Source organism: Echiichthys vipera (genome assembly GCF_963691815.1).
Source record: "Echiichthys vipera genome assembly, chromosome: 2".
NCBI classification, from domain to species: Eukaryota; Metazoa; Chordata; class Actinopteri; order Perciformes; family Trachinidae; genus Echiichthys; species Echiichthys vipera.
Window position 1 is genome coordinate 19,509,217 of NC_139827.1, and position 20,839 is coordinate 19,530,055.

Consider the following 20,839-nt stretch of genomic DNA (forward strand, 5'->3'; position numbering starts at 1 on the left):
TTGGACAGTGGATCGGAATGTAGCCCGTAGCAGACCTACTATAATGACAATCTTTTCCTAAACATAATAATACTGTAGTTGCTATGCACAGATTGCAGAAAACAATATTTTTATATTTTAAATGTTGGCATTTTAAAAAATAAGTAACTGAATGGAATTTGAGTTTTGTAGAATCACCCAATATTGGAATTTGTATCTGGCGATAAAGCTGAAGCACTCTGAGAAATAGAAAAAATGTTTTAAAATGTTTTCGTCATGTTGAGAAATCCCAGTGAAACATTCCCAGATCTGCACCTGGATCTTGATCTCTGCCAAGAGAATATTAAACACAGACTCCATTGACCACTTTTTTAATTTCTACCAAAACAAACTGAAATCTACATTCTGCTGAAAAATAGGCACAAGGCACTGAAAAAGCATCTTGCAGATGGAAAATCAAAGTGAATTAATGTAATAATCCAAAAACTTTTCATAGTCTGTATATAATGTCTGAAGGATAATGCTGCCATAAAATAACTACAGACACTTCCTCACCATCCATACAATAAATCATTGATCAGGTTCCATCTACAAAGGAAAAACATGATGGCCTATTTTCTATAAAAAGTAATACATGCTTTGATGCACAGTGGGTGATGAAGCACGTACCGATCGTCTGAAAAATAAAGCTAAAGTAAGAATAATGACACAACGTCTTTAATAACTGGGAGTTAAGCAAGCTGACTTCCTGTTGTAAATTCCCCTTCATGCAGTGGTTTCCTGTTCAGAGTACCATAGCCAGGGAGACGGACTCCCAAAGAAAGAAGTCTCAAAACTCACAGAGGAGCAAATAGGGTTTCCGTAATTAGACTAAATCAGTGATACGATGGGGATAAAAAAAAAAAACGTGTTTTCCATAATACACTTATCGAGTCTTAGGAAATGTATTTTTGGAACAAGAGGGACGCTTATCGTCAAAATATGTCAAGATGAAGTCTGAATAAACAGAAGCCTGATCTATCCATCCAGCTATAAAGTATATCCATGCTTGACATCAAGCAAAAAAAATAATTTTCTTCCACTGGGAACAGATTGCACCTGTAAATGTATTTGCAGTTGAGTTAGAAGTTTGAGATATGAATGAAAATTAACTTTAGCATGTTACACTACAGTAACAGGCTCCACACAGGAAGCTGGGGAGAGAGTGTGTCAAATGGGGAGGGGAGAAGAGGGTCTGTTTAGGGGGGAGGTGTTGAGGCTGGCGTAGACTGACGGGGGAGGCCAGGAATGTGACCTTGCACAAGCACAGCCCTTGCTCCTGTACTGTGTATGTACGAGTGGCAAAAAAAGTGGGATAAGGCAGACTCAATCAAAGAACAGGAACAAGTAACAGAAACAAACATCAGTCATGAGCTATTATTTACTTGGCTCCAGGCTAAGGGAGCTTTATTACATCTGTCAAAGCACCTTCTCAGATGTGAGCAATGTCTTCAAACGGCACATTGCTGCAGGGAATAAACAGGGAGAAAGTAGCACAGGTCATAAATGAGGAAAGCAAGTCATGCAGTATGAAAGCTAACTGATTTTACTGTTACATTCTCAGAATAAAGTGGAAATTGGTGTGGAAATTTGAGGACAGGACATGCAATCTGTTGCAGCCATAATCACAAGTTCGATGGATGAACAGGATTCCTCAGACACCATCTGTGCTGAAACGGCTTTGTCAGTTGTTTACCCTGGTAATAAAGCCTGTCAGAAATGGCAGATTTCCCTCACAACACAATTACGTCTCTGTATCAGCTTTTACTAAATTACTTGTTTGGCGTTTTTGGTAATTATCTTTTTTTTTTTTTTGGCAAATGATTATCTCTGCAGGAAGCAAGGGGAAACAACTAGCCTGGCTAGCACCATAACTTAACATATAGTAAAATTTAGAGGTGCTAGTAGGCATTTTTTTTTGCTTTGGACAGTCTTTCCAGTCTTTATGCAGCGCTAAGCTAATCACCTGTTGGCTACACCTCGAGAGGCAGCCAAAGCCAACATGAAGTGCCAATTTTTATTTTTGTTTTCAATAACCATTTAATGCAAACGAATAGCAATTATGTACCACTAAACAACCTGGTTATATTAAAGATTTAAGGTGAGGGTAAGTAGCATAAGGCATTGCCAAGTATATCTAAAATATTGTTCATATCGTAATATATATATAATATTGTCAGTCAGTTTTTACAATATTTCACAATCAGCCCTACATGAGAGTGATCTAACTCTCAGCAAGAAAACAAATATGAGTATTTCAAAAAATTCTGAATTTGAAATGTAATGAACTTTGGGATCACAGATTAGCATTATTATTATTTTTTGTGTGTAATAATATGATGACAAATACTGGGATCTCCAGAGGTCAAGTGTCATTCTGTGTATCGGAAAAGTTAAAAAGCTGCTGCATTTAGAAACGGCTTGAATACCAGTAACAAGAATTTGTCACTGGACTTCCAAGAAGGGAAGGATGGTGACTGGAAGGGAAATGGGGGGATAAAAGAGAGAAGGAAACAAAAGGGACTGCCAGACAGACAGAAATGATGAGACAAGTTATTCACAGGAACCACCAACTCCAAAGTGTCAGCGTGCTCCTCCCTACAGGACTCCACAGAGGGTGCTAAACCACTTCCTCTTTCCTCAGTTTTCCTTTCCTCCACCTACAACCGAGGAAAGTGCTATAGACTACGACTAGAGTCCAGGTAAAAGGTCAGGCTTTACCCTGCTGCTGGTTGGAAGCCCATCATTGTGTTCTGTTTAAATATTCCCACTGGTTTATATATAGATCAAGAAGTTGCAGCATGGTGCCTCTAACTTCAGCAATCAAGTAAAAAAAAAAGACAAACCACTCTTGGAAGCTGGAATCTGAAAAGTGTGATGCTGACAAGCTAACACTTATTACACATTTAGTTCTCCACATTCCTCTGTCACATAAATACAACACAATAACTATGATCAGACACAGAGCTGATACACGTTATGTCCTGACCCCTTTATGTCCCATTTAGTGCTTCTTTAGTTTGATTTCAATAACATAAATGCGCATCACATCTCTCATCACATCACATGCATCATCTCCTGCCATGCCCAACCAATGATAAGGACCGTCATGCAAACTTGATGCATGGCGGTCCTAATCGTCTCCAGATGGTAGGTAGTTTGGAATGAGTTATGCCATTGCCATTCCAGTGCACTAGCACTCTGCAGGGCCTGTGGAGCTCAGGCCCAGACTCAGGCTATGCTGCGTCACAAGAGCCCCATAAAAAACACCTCTAAACAACAGGTTGTCAGTTGTAACTATGCTGCGTGAAGACAAATCCTCTTTGTGCGCAGGAAAAACTGTGACACTGACTGCTCACCAAGGTACACCCAGCCCTGCAGGGAGGTTATCCACTGAGCCATTACATAGCGTGGGCTGTGGAAACTTCTTGTTGATCAGTGGTGTGCTTCCGTTGTCACAGAGATAGTAAAATTAACCGTGAATGAGCTGTCTTTCATGGCAGTGCAGCAGGAGCCTTTAGGGCATGGTGTGTGATGTAACACTGTCACAAATGTGTCATTCCCAAGGGGCTTAAATGGTGGAGATACAGAGGGGGCTTTGAAGTGTCACAATGAACACTGGGCTTTGTGCTCCATCAACTGCCACAAAACGCCGCCAACTCCCAATCATACCCCCGCCCCATTCCTGGGTTCCATCACGCAGACCCAGAGATGGAAGTTACATAACTTGCTTACAGGGTGACAGACTGTTTTAAATGAAGAAAAATGACCAAGCACATTTGGCCCCTTTTGAAGTTAGCACTGTGCGTTTTTTGAAAGCTTCAGCCTCCCTGTAAAAAAAATCTTAGAGTGGGCCTTTCGCCAAAAGGTAGTGCTCACATATGCACACACCCACTCACACACACATAAGAACAAACATACTGACAGTTTCTGCACATTTCCCATGGAAGGTTTTCAGCAAGGGGTGGTAATTAGAAGAAGAGACAGAGCGAGAGTGAGCGAGGACTCCCAGCAGGCTTCGAGACAGCGGGGGGCAATATGAAAGCCTCGTCCCCACGTCGAACAACCTCTCTGGTATTGTTTACCAGCGGACTGACGACACAGGGGGGTGTTTAATGAACACTGCTTCCCTGCCGGCTGTCTGAAAGTAGGTCTGTCCATCCATAGTTTCCTGATGACCCTGTGCATTACTGGCAGACTGCTGACAGAGAGGTCGGAGCCAGAATGGAGAGGCCAGTCACTACACATTGAGTTTGTTCTTAAGATCGAAAAGTGTGCAAAGAGAATGACGGTACACACAGCAAAGTAATCACATATCATGTCAATACTGGAAAGGCTATTCATGAGGAGGAAGTCAGATGAGGATTACACAAGTCCCTTCGCAAAAAAGCATGTGTACAAGGGTGTGTATTTGTAAAACAAATTAACATATTTTAAGCATTTAGCTGTTTATTCTTAGTTGTTGTCTACACTAGAATATCTTCTTGATCACTGAAACATCTTATGAGGAAGGTAAGTAAGAGATGAGGGCAAAAGGTAAATAAATACAGGTCAAAAGTTTTGGGCATCAGACACGACACCCGGTCTGGCTCTTATCTTGGAAAGGCGACTGGCTTGATGGTTTTGTAGATAAGTCTAGGAACTTATCTACATCCAGTGTGTCATAGAACCAGAGCCTGTCCTCCTCCACTCAACCCCTCCCTCCCTTCTCTCTTCTCGCATGTTGTGAACACCGGACAGGGCTATCAATCAGAAATTGTACTGTAGAATCTCCTCGCATGACACCAGATCCAGACCGGATAAATTGCAGGCAAACACTTTTTCCAAACAAGTGACAAAATTTTTTTTTTTTAAAGAAAACTAACAAAATGCAACCTTTTATTTTGAAAGCAAGGACTCACCGTCTTTTTCTGTCTCAGGAATGGTAGAGGTGATCTGGTAAAGAGAGAAGAGAAAAAGATTATAGTTGAATAGTAGATGCATCATTATTCAAACGCACACGGTTAAATCTCTTAAATTAACTGTATTTTAATGAATTGAACATGTCATGATTGTCTCATGAAAAGTAATTGTTAGCTATAGTACAATCCCTTTACATGTTCTCCCTCCCAAATCGATGGACATCTTGTGATCTATGAGCATCAGAATCAACACTCGATTAAAAAAATTCGGAGGGGGCTTTTCTGAGTGTGTTTTAAATATGAATATGTACAGTTCTGTTGGCCACCCTACCACTTGAGCCACAGCTCAGCAACAGCAGCTATAGCAACAGGTTGTTTGCTGCTAGCTTGATGCTCCTGGCCTGCATTTTTTTGTGGCTCGGTAGATTTTGACTGGGGAATTCTGTCATAATAAGGTGGAGAGGCTACAATGAAATTAATTTCCACAAACTAAATGACCAAATAAAAGAAAACCAGATAAATGCAAAAATATATATGTGCAGAAATAAATAACTTGATAATTCTAAATAAACCAGTTCAAGAAAAAACTGAAAATATAAATTAACAACAAAAAAAATGCTGCACCTGTCATAGACGTCCGAAAATGTACCCAATTCAAAGGTCAAATGATGAACGCCAATATGATGTTTAAGTTGGGTCATGGTAGTACATCCAAATAATGGACATAGTTTGGACGTCGTTTAGATGTCCGGAATTGGTCATGGACTGACGGACCCAATAGAGACATAATCTGCACGTCTATCCAATGTCCAATGTTTAGTGGGACAATGATCAACAATATCACCATATTTTCTCTGTCCTTTTAGAGTACTCATCCAAGAGAGTGTTCAGCTACAGCAATGTGTTGCTATACACATCATTATGACAATCCTAGAAACACAATCTGACACTCCTCTGGTTCAATGTTGATCCAACCCTCAAGTACGTCGTCTGGAGATACATTACCCATACAATCACGACACATTTTATAGTCATATTAGATTCTGATCATGCTGTTCACATTTACTTTACTTATTGTGTGTTATTAGAAAACAGATTTAAAACAGGGTTTCAGTCGTTTGTCATTGTGTGTGTCTGTGTGTATGTGTATGTGTGTGTGTGTGTGTGTGTGAGTGGGGGGGGGGGGGTTGTCAATTGGAATGCAAAGGTCTTTCTTGCCTCTGACTTTTGACCTCAGGATTCTTGGCTGACCTCCACACCCTGACCTGCTTTAATCCACACTCCACAGGAACAGATCAGACAGGAGAAGGCAAGGAGGACAACATACATGTATATTCTTAATAAAATATAGGCACTTTGTCAACATTGGCTTTGGTGTGAAAAACGGTGATAATATCTACTTTTCCTCCTGATATTTCTATTTAGATAAATGCCTCCTCTGTGTTTATTTTTTCCCCTCAAGCCTAATTAAAGTGATTAAGCTGTGTCCTGCTGTGACGACTTTAAAGCCTGTTTACCCTTTGGCACCTACTTACACAACAGATTCAGGACAGCCAAAGCCAAAGTGAGTTGACATTTTGGGAATTATGCCAAAGGTAACCACTGCCCAAAGACAACAACATACGACAGGTCTTGTTTTGTTTTTTTTGTTTTTTAATTTTACCAAGGATATGTTTTGAACAATTTTTTGACTGGGTGAACTACCCAGAGTCTCCTCTGGTTGCCTGGCAAAGGGGGCAGAGTGTTGATAAGAGACTGCTGAGATATCACTCATCTCTCACAGCGTGGTCTGCCGGCTGGGATTGGCTCCACCGATGTTTCTGTGAGCTGAAGGTGTGCTTTGCCTCTAGCATTATGATTGATATAATTTTGCTTACTGCTTCTAGCAGTTAATGTAAAAGCCGTTTCACACCAATTACTTTGTGTCAGAAAAATGTGCACAGAAACATTAAAAAAGCTTACCACCTTATTTATCACCTTTATTTAATATGAACACACTACAACAGTTAAAACAGGCTAGTTTTTCCAAAACGTAGCCTAATTTTGGAGCTTTATTTAGCCCCTTCCATAGCATAGGTCTCAGATCTTTTAGTTTCATATGATACCAAGAAAAGAAGAGAAGGTTTTTTTCTTTTGAGAATCAATATCAGATATTTCAACTGAAGATCAGAGCTGGTGAGATTCTACACAATTTAATTTCTCAAAATGAGTCCACTTTGACTACACATTAAACTTTATGATAACTTTTAACTTGGTTAAATGTCTTAGTTCTGTAGCTCTTGGGGATTTCTACTTTGATGCACTTTCTGTGGAGAAGGTTCAAAATTTAGCGTTAGTTTCATTTTTCTTCATTCTGACTTGTATACAATCAGATCAGAGTTCATATTCTAATATGAGAAAGGAACTGGATGAATCATTAAAAAGCAAAAATGTAACTACAGGCCCTTCACTTCTCAAATGTCAAGGGAGCTTTTATATTTTATGATGAACCACCACAAGCGTGACACAGTCTGGTGTGAGTGAATACAATGCTTGCTCTCATACGTGAGTTTGTTTTTGCTAACATGTTGGCTGATTACCACTGGATAAAGTGTTGTCGTGGGCCCAATCTGTCTCACTCACATTTTTTAGAATGTGAAATCCAAATCTAAAAGTCCATCACAAGTGGTAAGGCTGGCGAGGTGTGTCTGTACATGTGTGTGTGTGTGTGTGTGTATGTGTGTGTGTGTGTGTGTGTGTGTGTGTGTGTATGTGTGTGTGTGTGTGTGTGTGTGTGTGTGTGTTTTTGTGTATTAAGTGTGTGAACTTGTATTTGTGCATAATGTGCGGGCAAAAACAGCATTTGATCACTTCATGGGTGACGTTCCAGACACAAAGTGAGTCAAACTCCCCCTGTGGACAAATAGCATTACAACTTAATGCTGATTAATGACCTAAAATAAGACACCAGGGAGAAGCCACAGTCAAAGACTCCTACTCACTTCTCTGTCACTAAATCACCAGCACAAACAGAGCAACAACAGTGAGGTGAAATCAGAGATAGATTTATATTCAGTGCTGTTTCAGCTGTTTGACTCGGTAACATTAACGCTGCTTTTTCAGCCACAACAGTGCCCTCGCTGCATTCCCCTTTGGGAAACACACTGGAGATGGTGGTAGACTCGGTCAAGACATCAACAACCTGTTTTGTTTTTGCCTATTTATCAATTGCATATAAATGGTCTCTGCTTGCCAACAGGTTTGACACAGTGTATTTCCTCCACTTTCTTTTCCTACAACATTCACCCTTACACACAGTTTCATTTGAAAAATCACTGCTATTTTAAATTGAATTATAATTTATAAATGAATTCTAAATATTCATGCTACAGTTTAAAGGATATGGTTGGCAGGTTATTGTCAACGAATCATATGAAAAGGCCAAAACCAACAACGAATTGATCCTACTAACAAGTACTGCCTGTGTTACCACAGCCTGATAATAGTTTGTTTATTTGTGTTACAAACCTATACAAGTTTTCCTATAATGAAGTTAATTTGCAAACTCACTACTTTAGGTAGGCTTAATGGACTTAGGGCTGAGTTGAGGCAGGGTTGGGAGCTTGGAATGAAACGAAACATTACATTGTTGGGTTAAGATTTTTTTTTTTATGATTTGTTGACAATAAGAAAATAGACGAGCTACAGCCTTATCCTATAATTACACTGTGATACATTGAAATGTATAATCACATTGTATGTAACAGCACTGCATCAATTCATGTGTTGATTTGTGCCAAAGGTTTATCCTCTTATACTATGGCACAGTGGTGGTAAAAAAAGATGTAATCTATAACTTTCTACTTTAATATTCAGCTACAACTCCACAACTTGCAGAGGAAAAAATGCCTTATATAATTAAATCAATATGGGAGGTCTGTGTGCCATCTCTGCTTAGCACTAACAAGACATTTCAGTTCACCAGTGTGCGCCCTTCCTATTGTGTAAACACCACACCACGGGTTCCTGTCAATGACCCATGAAGTCACTTACACACTGTGTAAATCTCACCTTCAGACAGTGCTGTGTTTTCCGTCATAATAGCAATTACAGTTGAATAAATGGGAGTGAAAGACCATAGAGCCGAACAAGAATGTGAATGAATGGGTACCAGCAAGTACCAGTGTTTTCATAGCACCGCGGTCACATATTTTTCTGATGTTTGCCTGCATTTTCCCTGGCATACCACTGTGCAGGTTGTCCCAGTATGGGGTTGTCCGGGCCGTGTCAGGTGTCCACTGGGGAGCTGTAGGCTACAGAGCACACAAGCGTCAGCTGCCTCATTTACTGCCACTAATTTACTGGAAGTGGGTTGTGTGTGGGGCACAGGGGGTATGGTATGTGTTTGCTTTACACATGTCTATGTGTGTGTGTGTGTGTGTGTGTGCGCATGTGTGTTGTGTGCGTGTGTGGTGTGGCCTGCAAGCATGTGTGCCTGCATGATTAACTACAGTAGGGTCATTATTGTCATTACTGTAGCAGGAAGCTTAGTGAAGTGGGCTTTTCTATAACAAATCAATTCAGTTTTAGTTATGATTTTTGGAGGAAAATGTTGACTGTTTTTCTCTGATTATTATTGAAACTCATAGGTGGGATTGAGTATTGTGTGAAATGTGTATATACTTGTGTTTATCACTGTTTAAATACAAGACACCACGCAATAAATACAAGTTTTAAATTGAATTTGATTTAAAGACTTTAACATACAGTTTTCCCATCTTTTTTTATTTATAGTTGTTTTCTGCCCGACAGAATGGAATATGTTGTATATCATGTTGTTCCAGCTCTTCTTAGAAGCTACATGATGCTTGTAGGAAATATTCAAACCCAAGTCTCAATGTTGTCTATGGTTTCATCATCTCATCAAATGGAAATGTTCTCCATGTCTGACACATTTTCCCCCAAATTCAGCCCGATATTTCTTGGTACCTCCGCTAGAATCTTAAATAATATTCTGAGGGTTTAAAGTGCTCTTGCACATCAAGAGTTTGTTCTGACTCATTTACTGATGGAGGAGTTTTAAATCAGGAATCTGATAATAAAAATAAATACATAAGAGTAAATATTTGGTGTCCGCTTTTGGTTCTTGACAGATTTTGATACAAAATGCTACGGACACATTTTGGTTGGCACCAAATAAAAAGCATTGAAGTTCAATATGGTTCAATGCCTTCGTATCAAATAGTAGTAGTGAACTCCACATTGTCTACAGCTGTGTGCACATGCTTCTCTGTATGAGTGAGTCAGAGATGTTAAGCAAACCACTGGCATGTGGCTCTTACACAACAAATCTGAGCAGGCCACCATTCCTCTCTCAATCCCACCGCCACCCTCTCATCCCCAGCCCCCTTCCTGCACTGCAGCTGCAGTGTGTGTGTGTGTGTGTGTGTGTGTGACCACCCATGGTCTGTGCTGGCCAAGGATTATGGGGCTCAGGCTAACCCAAACCTTTTTCTCCACCACTTAACGCAAATGGCTAAATTGGTGCAGATGGCTTATGGTCAGGTAAGCTGGCGGCTCCGGCACTAGACGTATAAGGTAACTGTCTGTGATAGAGGGAAGAGAGACAGTTTGTGTATGTGTGTGTGTGTGCATGCACGCGCCTGTCGAGGGCCTTTGGAGATGTTATCTGGAGCTCATTTCTGTTTTTTGACTGGCATGAATGTGCTCTTTCTGCCCTGCACTTATAAAAGAATTTACTCTCCATGCTCTGTTGACCCCTGAGTGCACGTGTGTAGGCAAACGTGGGAAACAATTTCATTTTAGCCTTCTCCTTGAGGAAAAGACTACCCCCTCCTCATACTTTCTCCCCCGCATCCCCTTTCCACATTTTAATCGTTTCCATATGTCACACTCGAAGTGTGTCAACAGGAAGTGATGCGATGTCTTAATGTAATTATGCGTTGGAACATTTCCTTACGAAGATGTATATAAGCATCCAGATGTTGGATTTAACAGCTATTTCAAAAGAAAACAACTTCTGATTAAATTTTGTGACCTTTACGAAATGTCTCAGCAACATGTACTGACATCCTGTATAACACCAGGTATAACACCCAGGTGAAATATATAAGAAGAACGGTTGAACTTTCAGTCTTAGTTGTGCAACGGGGTCGATGATTGTACCATACACATAGTGTATTCAATCATCCACATACACACACACACAAACACACACACACACACACAGGCACACACAAACACACACACACACACACACACACACACACACACACACACACACACACACACACACACACACACACACACACACACACACACACACACACACACACACACACACACACACACACACACACACAGAGACATGGATATGTGCGCATATGTAAACAAACACACACATACGCCCATTTGCCTTTGTTTACAAGAGTAAGCCAAAGCAACAGGCTTCTGGTTTCAGGTAGTGTCTGGTAGGATTAAGTGCTGCACCCCTGGAGAATAAACTGTGAACTGTTGACTGGCCCTTGGAATCCATCACCGGATGAGAGAATAACACTTAAAGGGATAGTTTCCCAATTTTAAACCAGCTCTGTGTCATGGCAGTGTGTGCAGATGAGCAGTGTTTGGCTTCTCTCTGTGGTAGAAATCCCTGTGGAGCAGTGGAGGTCTGCTGAAATCCACAAGTCATTTGTTGGATTTTGGAGGACCTCCAATCCGGCTATTCTGACAAAAACAAGACAGACTTTTTTAAAATAGGCAATAACAAGTTTGGAAATGTATGACAAAAACACACGGGACTGTTTTATTCTACTCCTGTGTTATTACACTTATTAAGAGTCAAAATGTGTCACCTGTTCCCACTCACCACGTTGAATTTGTGGCTTATGGACCAGAGTTAATAGGGATAAGTCTTATGATCCCAATTGCACCAACAATGCTAGCCTGTGGATTAGCTGCTGACATTTTTAGGAGAAAGCAGAGAGTGGGTTAACAACACAGAGGGATTAGACTGTCCTCTGTAGAAGACTGTGGTGGCCCCATTGCAGTCCTGTGGCAGACACTCGGCTTATTGACTTACCAAAAGGACCAGTGGGCGTGACTTTGCTGGGTCACAGTTTTGCGAAATTTACTAAAGAATGCACACTCTTGACTGTCTACTTTAGAGGTCACTGCTTTTAGCTGGCCAGTGGAGCATTGACTGCTGGGTAACCAAACTGTAAACACACTTTGTTGATATGTACAGTTTCACATGCTACAATACAATTTAAATTCTAAATTAAAAAAGAGCTTTCAATATCACAACCAAGAGTAGGATCGGTGATTCCTTCATTTTAAGAAAATGATTGACATTTTACCATATGGCCTTAGTGTGGTACATTCCCTCAAAAATGTAAAAAAACAGGTCAGGGATATAAAACTAATGATCTGCTGATCTTTATGAATTAAGACTCGATCATCTTACAATGGAATAGCAGTCAGTGTTAAAAAAAAAGTTTAATGGAAAAATGGACAAATGTGAAATTTTGCACTAAATAAAAAAAATAACTTTAATAAGTAGGCCACATTCCTTCCTTAAACATTCAAGCTGAGGGCAAGGGTGATTCGTCTGAATTGGCTAAGGTAATGTAACTTTCAGGCAAACGAATGAATGAAAACGCATTCAAATTTGAACACATGTTCAAGCCAAATGTTATAATTAAAACCCCAAATCACATTTTCTGTAGTCAGAAATGTTGAAATCATAACAACACAACAGGGTGTCACAAATGCGGGCCAGTGACACTCCCACTGCCGTACAACCCTGTGGCCAGATCTACCTGAGTCTGTGTGAATTCAGCCTGAGAGTGCATTCAGCTTGTTTGTTCATTCTGTGATTTATGGCGGCTCATTATCAGTGGGCTGCAGGGGTGTTTCCAGATGCTTGCATTATCCAGTCATCCTTAAGATTTACTGTCAACAAGTACCATCATCCTGCAACTATTCTCTGCACATTTTACAGGCTCCTTATGTAATGGTTGTGCGTTAAGCTTCACTGACTCAGTGTCTGTCTTTAACACCAACAATGAGTATTCGTTAGCAACAAAGCAGACTGATGCTTTCTCCTTGGATGAAACACTATGATTTATTTGAGTTTTTAAAAAATTACCAAAAAACACAAGGAGCCAATAAATTAGTATGTTACGATAAAAACATACAGAGAGAGAAGGCTACCATTGGGTGTCAACACAGATTTATGTGAGGTTTGACTTCCACGAAGATGCTAAAACAGAAAACCTATTCTGTCAAACAATTAAGTGTATCATAACTAAAATCCATTTTGTGAAAGTTTTCACTAACACTGAGTAAGGCTGACACATTTCATGATGGCATTTTTTTTTTTTTTTGTTCTGGCTTGTTTTAGGTTTTTTTTTCTCTGCCGACTACAAGAAATGAGAAATCTATTTATTCAGTATGTCCTTCTCTCTCCTGTCCGTGGAGTGCTTTATGCAATGAACGGCTATAGCCTTGAATCGACAGGAAAAACAAGATTCCCTTGTGGGGGTTGAGCAGGAGTTCATTTTCCACATCCTGTTCCAAACACAAGCCTTTTATTTTTTCTTACACACTTTTTTTTAAACCACAGCAGGTCTGTGTTTGTCCCCATGTTACAGCTGTGCTCAGCAGAGGAGTGACCTTGGGGACAATGACACCATACAAAGTGGCTAGCGTGGCCGTGACCAGAGCCACTACTGGCAGCCCTTGTCAGACTGAATGGCGGTTGGTTTCATAGCCGACTGACTCATTATGACCTACTATAGTCTTTAAGCCAAATATGTGGGTGGAATATAGGCAAACATCATTATGCCTGATGCACAATGTATTGACTATTGACATAGGACAGGAGTAAGAGTGAGAGTGGGAGCAAAACTAAAGAGATCAATTAAAGGCAGTGAAAGTGGCAAAAATACTGAGTCTTTTAGCTGCATGGGACGTTGAGAAGGTGTGGTTTTGGCTAAAGGATGTTTGGGGACTGTGAGGCTGCCAAACCGGAACACAGAGGAAGGACAGAGCAGAGATCTGCAAGTGACCTTAGCACGCAAACCACAGCACTCCTATTGTCCACCAAACTACAGACAGATAAAGAGCTATGTACATACACAACCAACTGATATGGAATTAAGTCTTCAGTCATTCTGAAATAGAAACATCGCTCAATCAATCATCTCCCCCAAAAAATCCAGACATGAAGAAAAAAAGAGATTTCCTTCTTATATGGCAGCAAAACCACCTAAGGAGATGAAGTTGTGTTTGGAGCAATGTTGCCGTGGAGACAGAATACAGATCCAAACAAAGGGTCAAAGGTTGCCCTGTTATGGAATGTTTACCAAAGACGATGAGGGGCAGCGCCTTCCTTGTCACCATACACTGTATACATAACATGTAAAACACCCCTGTGCTAAATTTAACAGACGGTCTGTGCCTGTTTCAGTAGCTGAGGTCTGTAGGGGATTCTGAGTATGTCTTGCTGGTGGGAACACTCCACGCTGAGGGTGAGTGATATGTTGTTTCCGACTGTAACACAGAGGAAGGTGGTCGGGGGTCAGCGGCCTCCACCCGCCTCTGTGGCTTGGCACATCCTCTGCAGCCACAGAGCTCTAAAAATAGAGCTGCATACCAAATGGATCTCACACTACGCATAACTTAAGTTTGTGACTACAGATTACACTTAGAAAGCCAAATTAATGACAGCTAATACTGCTTTGACAGGCAATCATACAAATCCTTTAGCCAGTACTACCCAATATTGAGAATAATCAAACCATGGATGAAAAAAAAATTGGATGAAAACAATTATTTTTCAAAAAAACAATTATTGCCGTTTTTCTCATCAATATGACAAACATGGGTTAGTTACAGATTCACAAATGTGAATATTTTCCACCTTCCCTACCGTGATTAAAAAACCTGACTGTTTGGGTTTAAGACTAGTAGTCGGACAAAAAACAAGACCTGATTCATTGAGAAAATAGTCAACAGATTAAACAGTAATGAAACAAATAATCTTTAGTGGCAGCCCTACGTACAATATACAGCCCAATCAATAGATACACATCAGTCTATAAACCAAATAAAAGCCACCTGTTGCAGCACAACAACGCAAGTCAAATAACATTGCAAGACACCTGGTACACTAAGCAAGTAATAGAAACCTGCCAACAAAAACACTCTGGGGCAAAGAATAGCAGTTCCACCATGACAAAAAAACACCTGCTGTGGCATAACATCCACTAGATGTTCACCCCACGTTCGATGCAAGAATAACAGCCACCTGCTGAAGGCTAACAATAGAGAGAAGCCAAGGACCTATTCGCTTGAACCCAATGCCTTGTCCACAACAGTAAGCGAATGACACTAAACATGCCAAGTCAATGTCAACTCATCACACTCACAGTTACCTCTTGCATAATCCAGCATAAGATGGAAGGAATGCAAATGCACAATGATAAACACTTCACGACTCCAAACTGCCTCTACAAACATAATCCCAAAATACACACGCACGCACGCACGCACGCACGCACGCACGCACGCACGCACGCACGCACACACACACACACATGAGACAGATACATTTCTTTCCCTGACTTTCTACACCAACGCTTTTCTGAGATGCTTTTTTTTTTTTTTAAATACCTGGTGCTGGACAGAAGAACATGTAAAAGCTGAGAAAATAGAGTCTGTACACTTGATAATGCTCCCATGATCATATAAGTGTCGTTTTGAGCTTCTGGAGAAGAGCTGCAACTCTGCTTTTAACATGAATATCAGCCGGTAAAATTTGTGTTCCTCAAGTTTCACTCGTATGGCCCGGAAGCATCTTTTTCTCCCCAAGGGACATCAAAAGCAGACTTAATTCCCCTCAAGTCCCCACATTCACTGATGGCACAAGATGGTGGTTCAAAACCATTTGAACTGCTAGCTTGGTTCTGTGAGGCTTCAGCATATGAATACCAGTAATAGATTTCTTAACTAAATGTCTTTGCAAAATACTGCAGGTTTTGGAAAATTATTTTTCACTGATTTCTTGGAGGGTCTTGAATAAAGAATTGCAGGTTTATATTTTTTACATTATATAATTAGCCAAGGATCAATTAATAGTGTAATAAAGTGACTGTAATATACATTAATTTACCTCCTGAAAAAGTGAATTTAGTCTTACAGTAAGTTACTCTTTAAGTAACATAAAAGCCAATGTATTGATGTCTTACTTCCTGACAGAATTCCAGATTTGAACGGAAATGGAGATGGAGATGTTTATTGTGGTACTTCATATACAGTATCAAGGTTTTGTTGTAATAGATCCACATACTACTCCCTTTAGTTGACAACTTGGATGTCTGCTCATAAATTACAAGAGTGTGTACAGTAGCAATATCTGTGTTGATGTTACCTTTAAACAGAATTGTGCTCACCATTGCCTTGCCAGAAAGATATATGTTGTTTGCTGTCCTGTGTAAGCTTGCAAATACCTTCTTGTTAGGAGTGATGTTGAGACACGTTTAATTCAACAAATGGAAATGCTAGTGAAAAAGTTATAAGGCCCACAGTCAGTGATTTATTATCTGGCAGTGTTTTTTATTTTCATAGTTTTTATATATACAGTACATTAGTCTGGCAGCACAAAGTTTGTTTTCAGTGTATCATGTTGGACGTGTGTTCACTGTAAATGGGGTGGACACGTAAGTAGTGAAAAAGTAATAATCCACAAACCCTAAAATAAATCCTGTTATTCTGAAGCTTCTAATGTTGAGCTTTTGTAATCAGAGGTATTGATTAAACTTGATACATTTATTTAAGGCTATAGAAGGTAGATGCTGTCATTCTGTGGAACACAACTGTGATATTGAAACCTAAACCCTGGTTCTTCCTCACATCTGCCTTGTGTTTAAATAATCTAAAGGATTTGTATTGTCTAGCTAAAAAGATTAAGTGGGATTCCAGACACTTTAAGTTTGAAAGGACACCACAGTCCCTTCAACTATTAACCACTGAGAATCCTCTTCATGAAGTCATCATCTCTTTGTATTCGATCAATCAGCACCCACCCTGTGGAGGCTCCACTGTAAAAAGCCTCCTATTAGGCGCAGTGAAAGCACTGTTTACCCAAGCTTAGTGAGTTACCTTTGGTTACTGCATGAGTGGAGGTTGTGGAAACAGTTGGCCACATCGCACATCGTAGAGCATGCCGCTCTTTGTCCCTTAAAGTAACCATCACACGAGTAAAATAGTGCTTTCCTGAGACAGTATCAGAGTTGTGACATGCAACCAGACAAAGGAATTGTCAACAAGGAATTGCGAAAGATAATTCAAGAATGTGAGACGTCCTTTTCATCAAGGAATTTTGACGTTTCCTCAGGTTGAGATGTTTTGTCCTAGTTAGCTAAGAGAAGAGTGCCTAGTTCGCTGTCTACTGGATGGTCACTTTGCCCTCAGTCTAAAGGCAATAGCAAAGGAAAGCTTACAAATTCATTAAGTGAGCAAGCAAGAGGTTTGAAGACAAACGTCTCACTGGGAGTGTGCCCCCCTCCCTTGGTCCCCCCTGCCCTGACTCTTCACCCTCAGACCCCCTTGTCTGACCTCTTTGTTGGGGCGAAGGGGTCTAGGTCTTTGGAAGCAGCTAATTATAGAGTTTTAATGTCTGCTTGGCTAAGCTCTGAGTGATGGGGGACATTCTTACAACTGGGGGATTCACTATATGTGTGTGTGTGTGTGTGCGTTTGTGTGCTTTTGTGTATGTATGTGTGTGTCCTCCCTGTGCCCTGTTTGCTGCTTTTATTTTAACTTTTTGTACCGCTATGTCTCAAGAGAAAAAAGTTAGCTTTATGAAAGACATAAAAGTTTAACAGTAACTCTATGCTCAACAAAATAATTATCCAAAAACAGCCACAACTACGCACAATTGATGTTTCAAGGTCTTAAAATCATTCAAATTGATTTAGAGGTCTGGTTTTATTAAAGTGTATAATTACTATAATTCCTCTGAATCTGGGACAGTTTGAAAAACTCTATGTTACGTTCGAAACGTAGACACAAAAACCTGGCCGTATTAGGTTAGATAAAAAACAAAAAAATGGAAACGAAGGAGGAAATAAAGAACGATGGTGAGGCATGGTAGTGGTAGATGGTGTGTGTGTGGTGTCTTAATGGGTCTCTAAGCAATCATGCTATAGATATTTGTAGCATGAAAAGTGCAGTCTTTCCAAATGTTTCACCTAATTACCTACTGATTATGGTTTAGATGTATATTGGCATAATAGAGCTCCTGACTTACCCCACTCTTAGGCTTTGCTCCAAGGGCTGGTGTAGGTCCTGAGGTGGAGGCAGCAGTAACATGTGGATGTGGGGGGAATTGTGATGCTGCTGGCACAGATCCTAAATGTAACTCCTGCACAGGTAAAAGACAAAGATGTTTTCAAACATCAGACAGACATGGCTATGCCTCATAATGGCCGCTAAGTCACAGATAAGATTACGGTAGATGAGGGAAGACATGAAAGAATGAATGAAGGTAATTTCTTGATCCATTGGGTGCAATAAATTCATTTAATAGAGTTATTTTAACTGCAGTAGAAAATTCAGCCAAATCCAGCAAGGCGACATGCAGGTGTGTACCAGGGGTTGTCGTCTATGGAGGGTCGGTGTGCTGTCCATAGAGGAGGTGGCACTGAGGGCATTCTCAATTTCCTGGTCCAACTGGTCCAGCTTCATCAGCAGAAGCACCATTGAGTCCAGACGAGCATGCTCACGCTGAACAGACAAATCAGAGGGAAAAAAAGTATGACTATTGCATTGAGCTCATGAATGTGGTACACACTGAACCCGAAATTGCTCCCGATTATTAGGCCAGCACCTCACAAATCGTCTCAGCCCTCTGCAAATTGTAAAGGGCTCTGTTTGTTAAGGTAGAAAAGCACCATATAGATGCAGTCCATTTACCATTTGCCTCCAAGGATGGAGGAAGCCAACTGGAATGTACTCTAAGGTTGGATCACAAAGTTGTATATGCGATGTTTCTGACATGCATAGGATGACATTTGTTTCCGGTGTACTTCACTGTTCAGTGTGGGTATGGCTTACACTTAACCATCAAATTATCTGAACATATTGAAAAACCAACTTTCAAACTTCTTAACTTGATCTGAACGAAGGACATTTGACGTTCATTCACTGATGCCTGTGTTTTCTGTTTGATGGTGCCGTTATCTACCACTAAACTAAACTGGATTGAATGAAACTAGATAAATCAGTAATAAAGGTTATATCCATTTAATTTGCAGTCATTCCAGTTCAGGTTACATTTTGTGGGTGACTACCTTTTCTTCCTGATCTCTATCATCTAATCAGTAATAAAGAAGAGAAAACTCGCTGGAAAGTCATACATTTTATAGATTTATCAGCTTGTGGCTGCCTGCTGATCAGTATGGAAGGAATAATAATAATGTCCAAATAATTAGGCTAATGTCAAACTGACTTTTGGCCCATCATGCCAAAAGAATTAAGGGGCTCAATTCCTTAACCTATGCTCACCTTTCTTTCCCTCGTTCTCTTTCCTCTTCCTTTTCAACTGCTGCTGATATAACTTTCACCCACTTCTCTTCTGTATCCATCTCCGTTCTGTACTTAAAATAGTCCTGGTTGTTTTCTCTACCTTTTCTGCACACTCGCATTTAATGCTTAATCTCTTTTGTATCAGCCATCTTCTAGCTCCATTTTTAATCTAATGATCATAAGACTTAAAACATTTCCCCTTAGCTCTCTAATCTTCACTGTTTAATTATCTGTTCTAACGCTGTGGTAACAAGTCTCACACTGACCTCAGGTGGTGTGTCTCCAGTAATACAAGCTAAATGACATACAATCCAGCCTACCTTCACATTCCACCTAGCATTCTGTCCTTGTTCGTCTTTCCCTCAATCCTGTTTTGTTTGATGCGATATAAACCCTTGTCTGAGGTTAGAAAACTTCTTAACACAGTATATGTTTTCATTTTCTTCAGCCTTTCTTTTATCCTGGCTCCGGGTGTGGCTCTCTGTCTGAGCTGCTCTTCCAAGAAGAACCCTGAGAAATTACACCACACAGCTGGTTAATTAGTCCCAAACAAACCTTGTTACAATCTCCACTAACACACCCTGTTAAACACTTTAAAAGGGTGAGCTCATGGGACACAGAGCCACTGTGATTTGTATGTTGATGCAAAGATATAGAGGCATGTTATAATGCGAGTATGAGCCTGGTTTTCATGTGCTGTGTCTTTCCTTACAGATACATTAATCTTACCGTTTCATGTAGGATAAAGTAAACTAAAAATATCCTGTCAAGAATCTAATGCGGCTCAATCTTGTTTTAGATTCTGATCTGCATCAAACAAGCCAAAGCTCCAGCCGTTGGTCTGCTCCGTCCCTAATAACGTCTTATGACTTGCGCTTTCATTTATATTCCAGTTAGTGCCCAATTAGCCTGTCAAAGCAGTTCCAATTGGGTTTTCCGAGATAGCAAATAGACACCGAGGGCCATGTGTGTCATGGAAATGGGTCTCAGATTGATGCATTCATTGGCATTCCACACTAGTTGCAGCACACGTCGCTATGTTCTGTCTCCTTGGCAAAGTATCACAATGAAGCATTGTATTGTCGTAAAACAATGACATCTTTACGAGGCCTCACTGAATGAACAAAAGCATCTGGCTCTAGATGGCAATAACAACCGCAGAACAGCAGAATAAAAAACAAGTGCAGTGCAATGTCAGGCGCCTCAGAAAGGCAATGTTTTTTCGAAGGGCATTCTGGTGGTTTGGGTGTTCTTAGGAGGTTTCTTTGCTCTCGTTCCCATCTTTTGAGGTTTCTGTTACATTCCTCTCCACTTCCTGTTTTTTGAGATGG

The 20,839-nt window shown here is 40.4% G+C and overlaps 1 protein-coding gene across 3 annotated transcripts in view; it reads right to left on the bottom strand.

Moving 5' to 3' along the window:
- The window catches only part of dlc1 (DLC1 Rho GTPase activating protein), an 87,254-nt gene that overhangs the window by 59,939 nt on the left and 6,476 nt on the right, over positions 1 to 20,839 (bottom strand). For all 3 annotated transcript variants that reach the window (XM_083931290.1, XM_083931291.1, XM_083931289.1), the window contains exons 3-5: positions 18,573 to 18,707; positions 18,232 to 18,345; positions 4,920 to 4,953 (exon numbers count right to left, since the gene is read on the bottom strand). In XM_083931290.1, the coding sequence (XP_083787416.1) occupies positions 4,920 to 4,953; positions 18,232 to 18,345; positions 18,573 to 18,707 (283 nt within the window). The remainder of the gene's footprint in view (positions 1 to 4,919; positions 4,954 to 18,231; positions 18,346 to 18,572; positions 18,708 to 20,839) is intronic.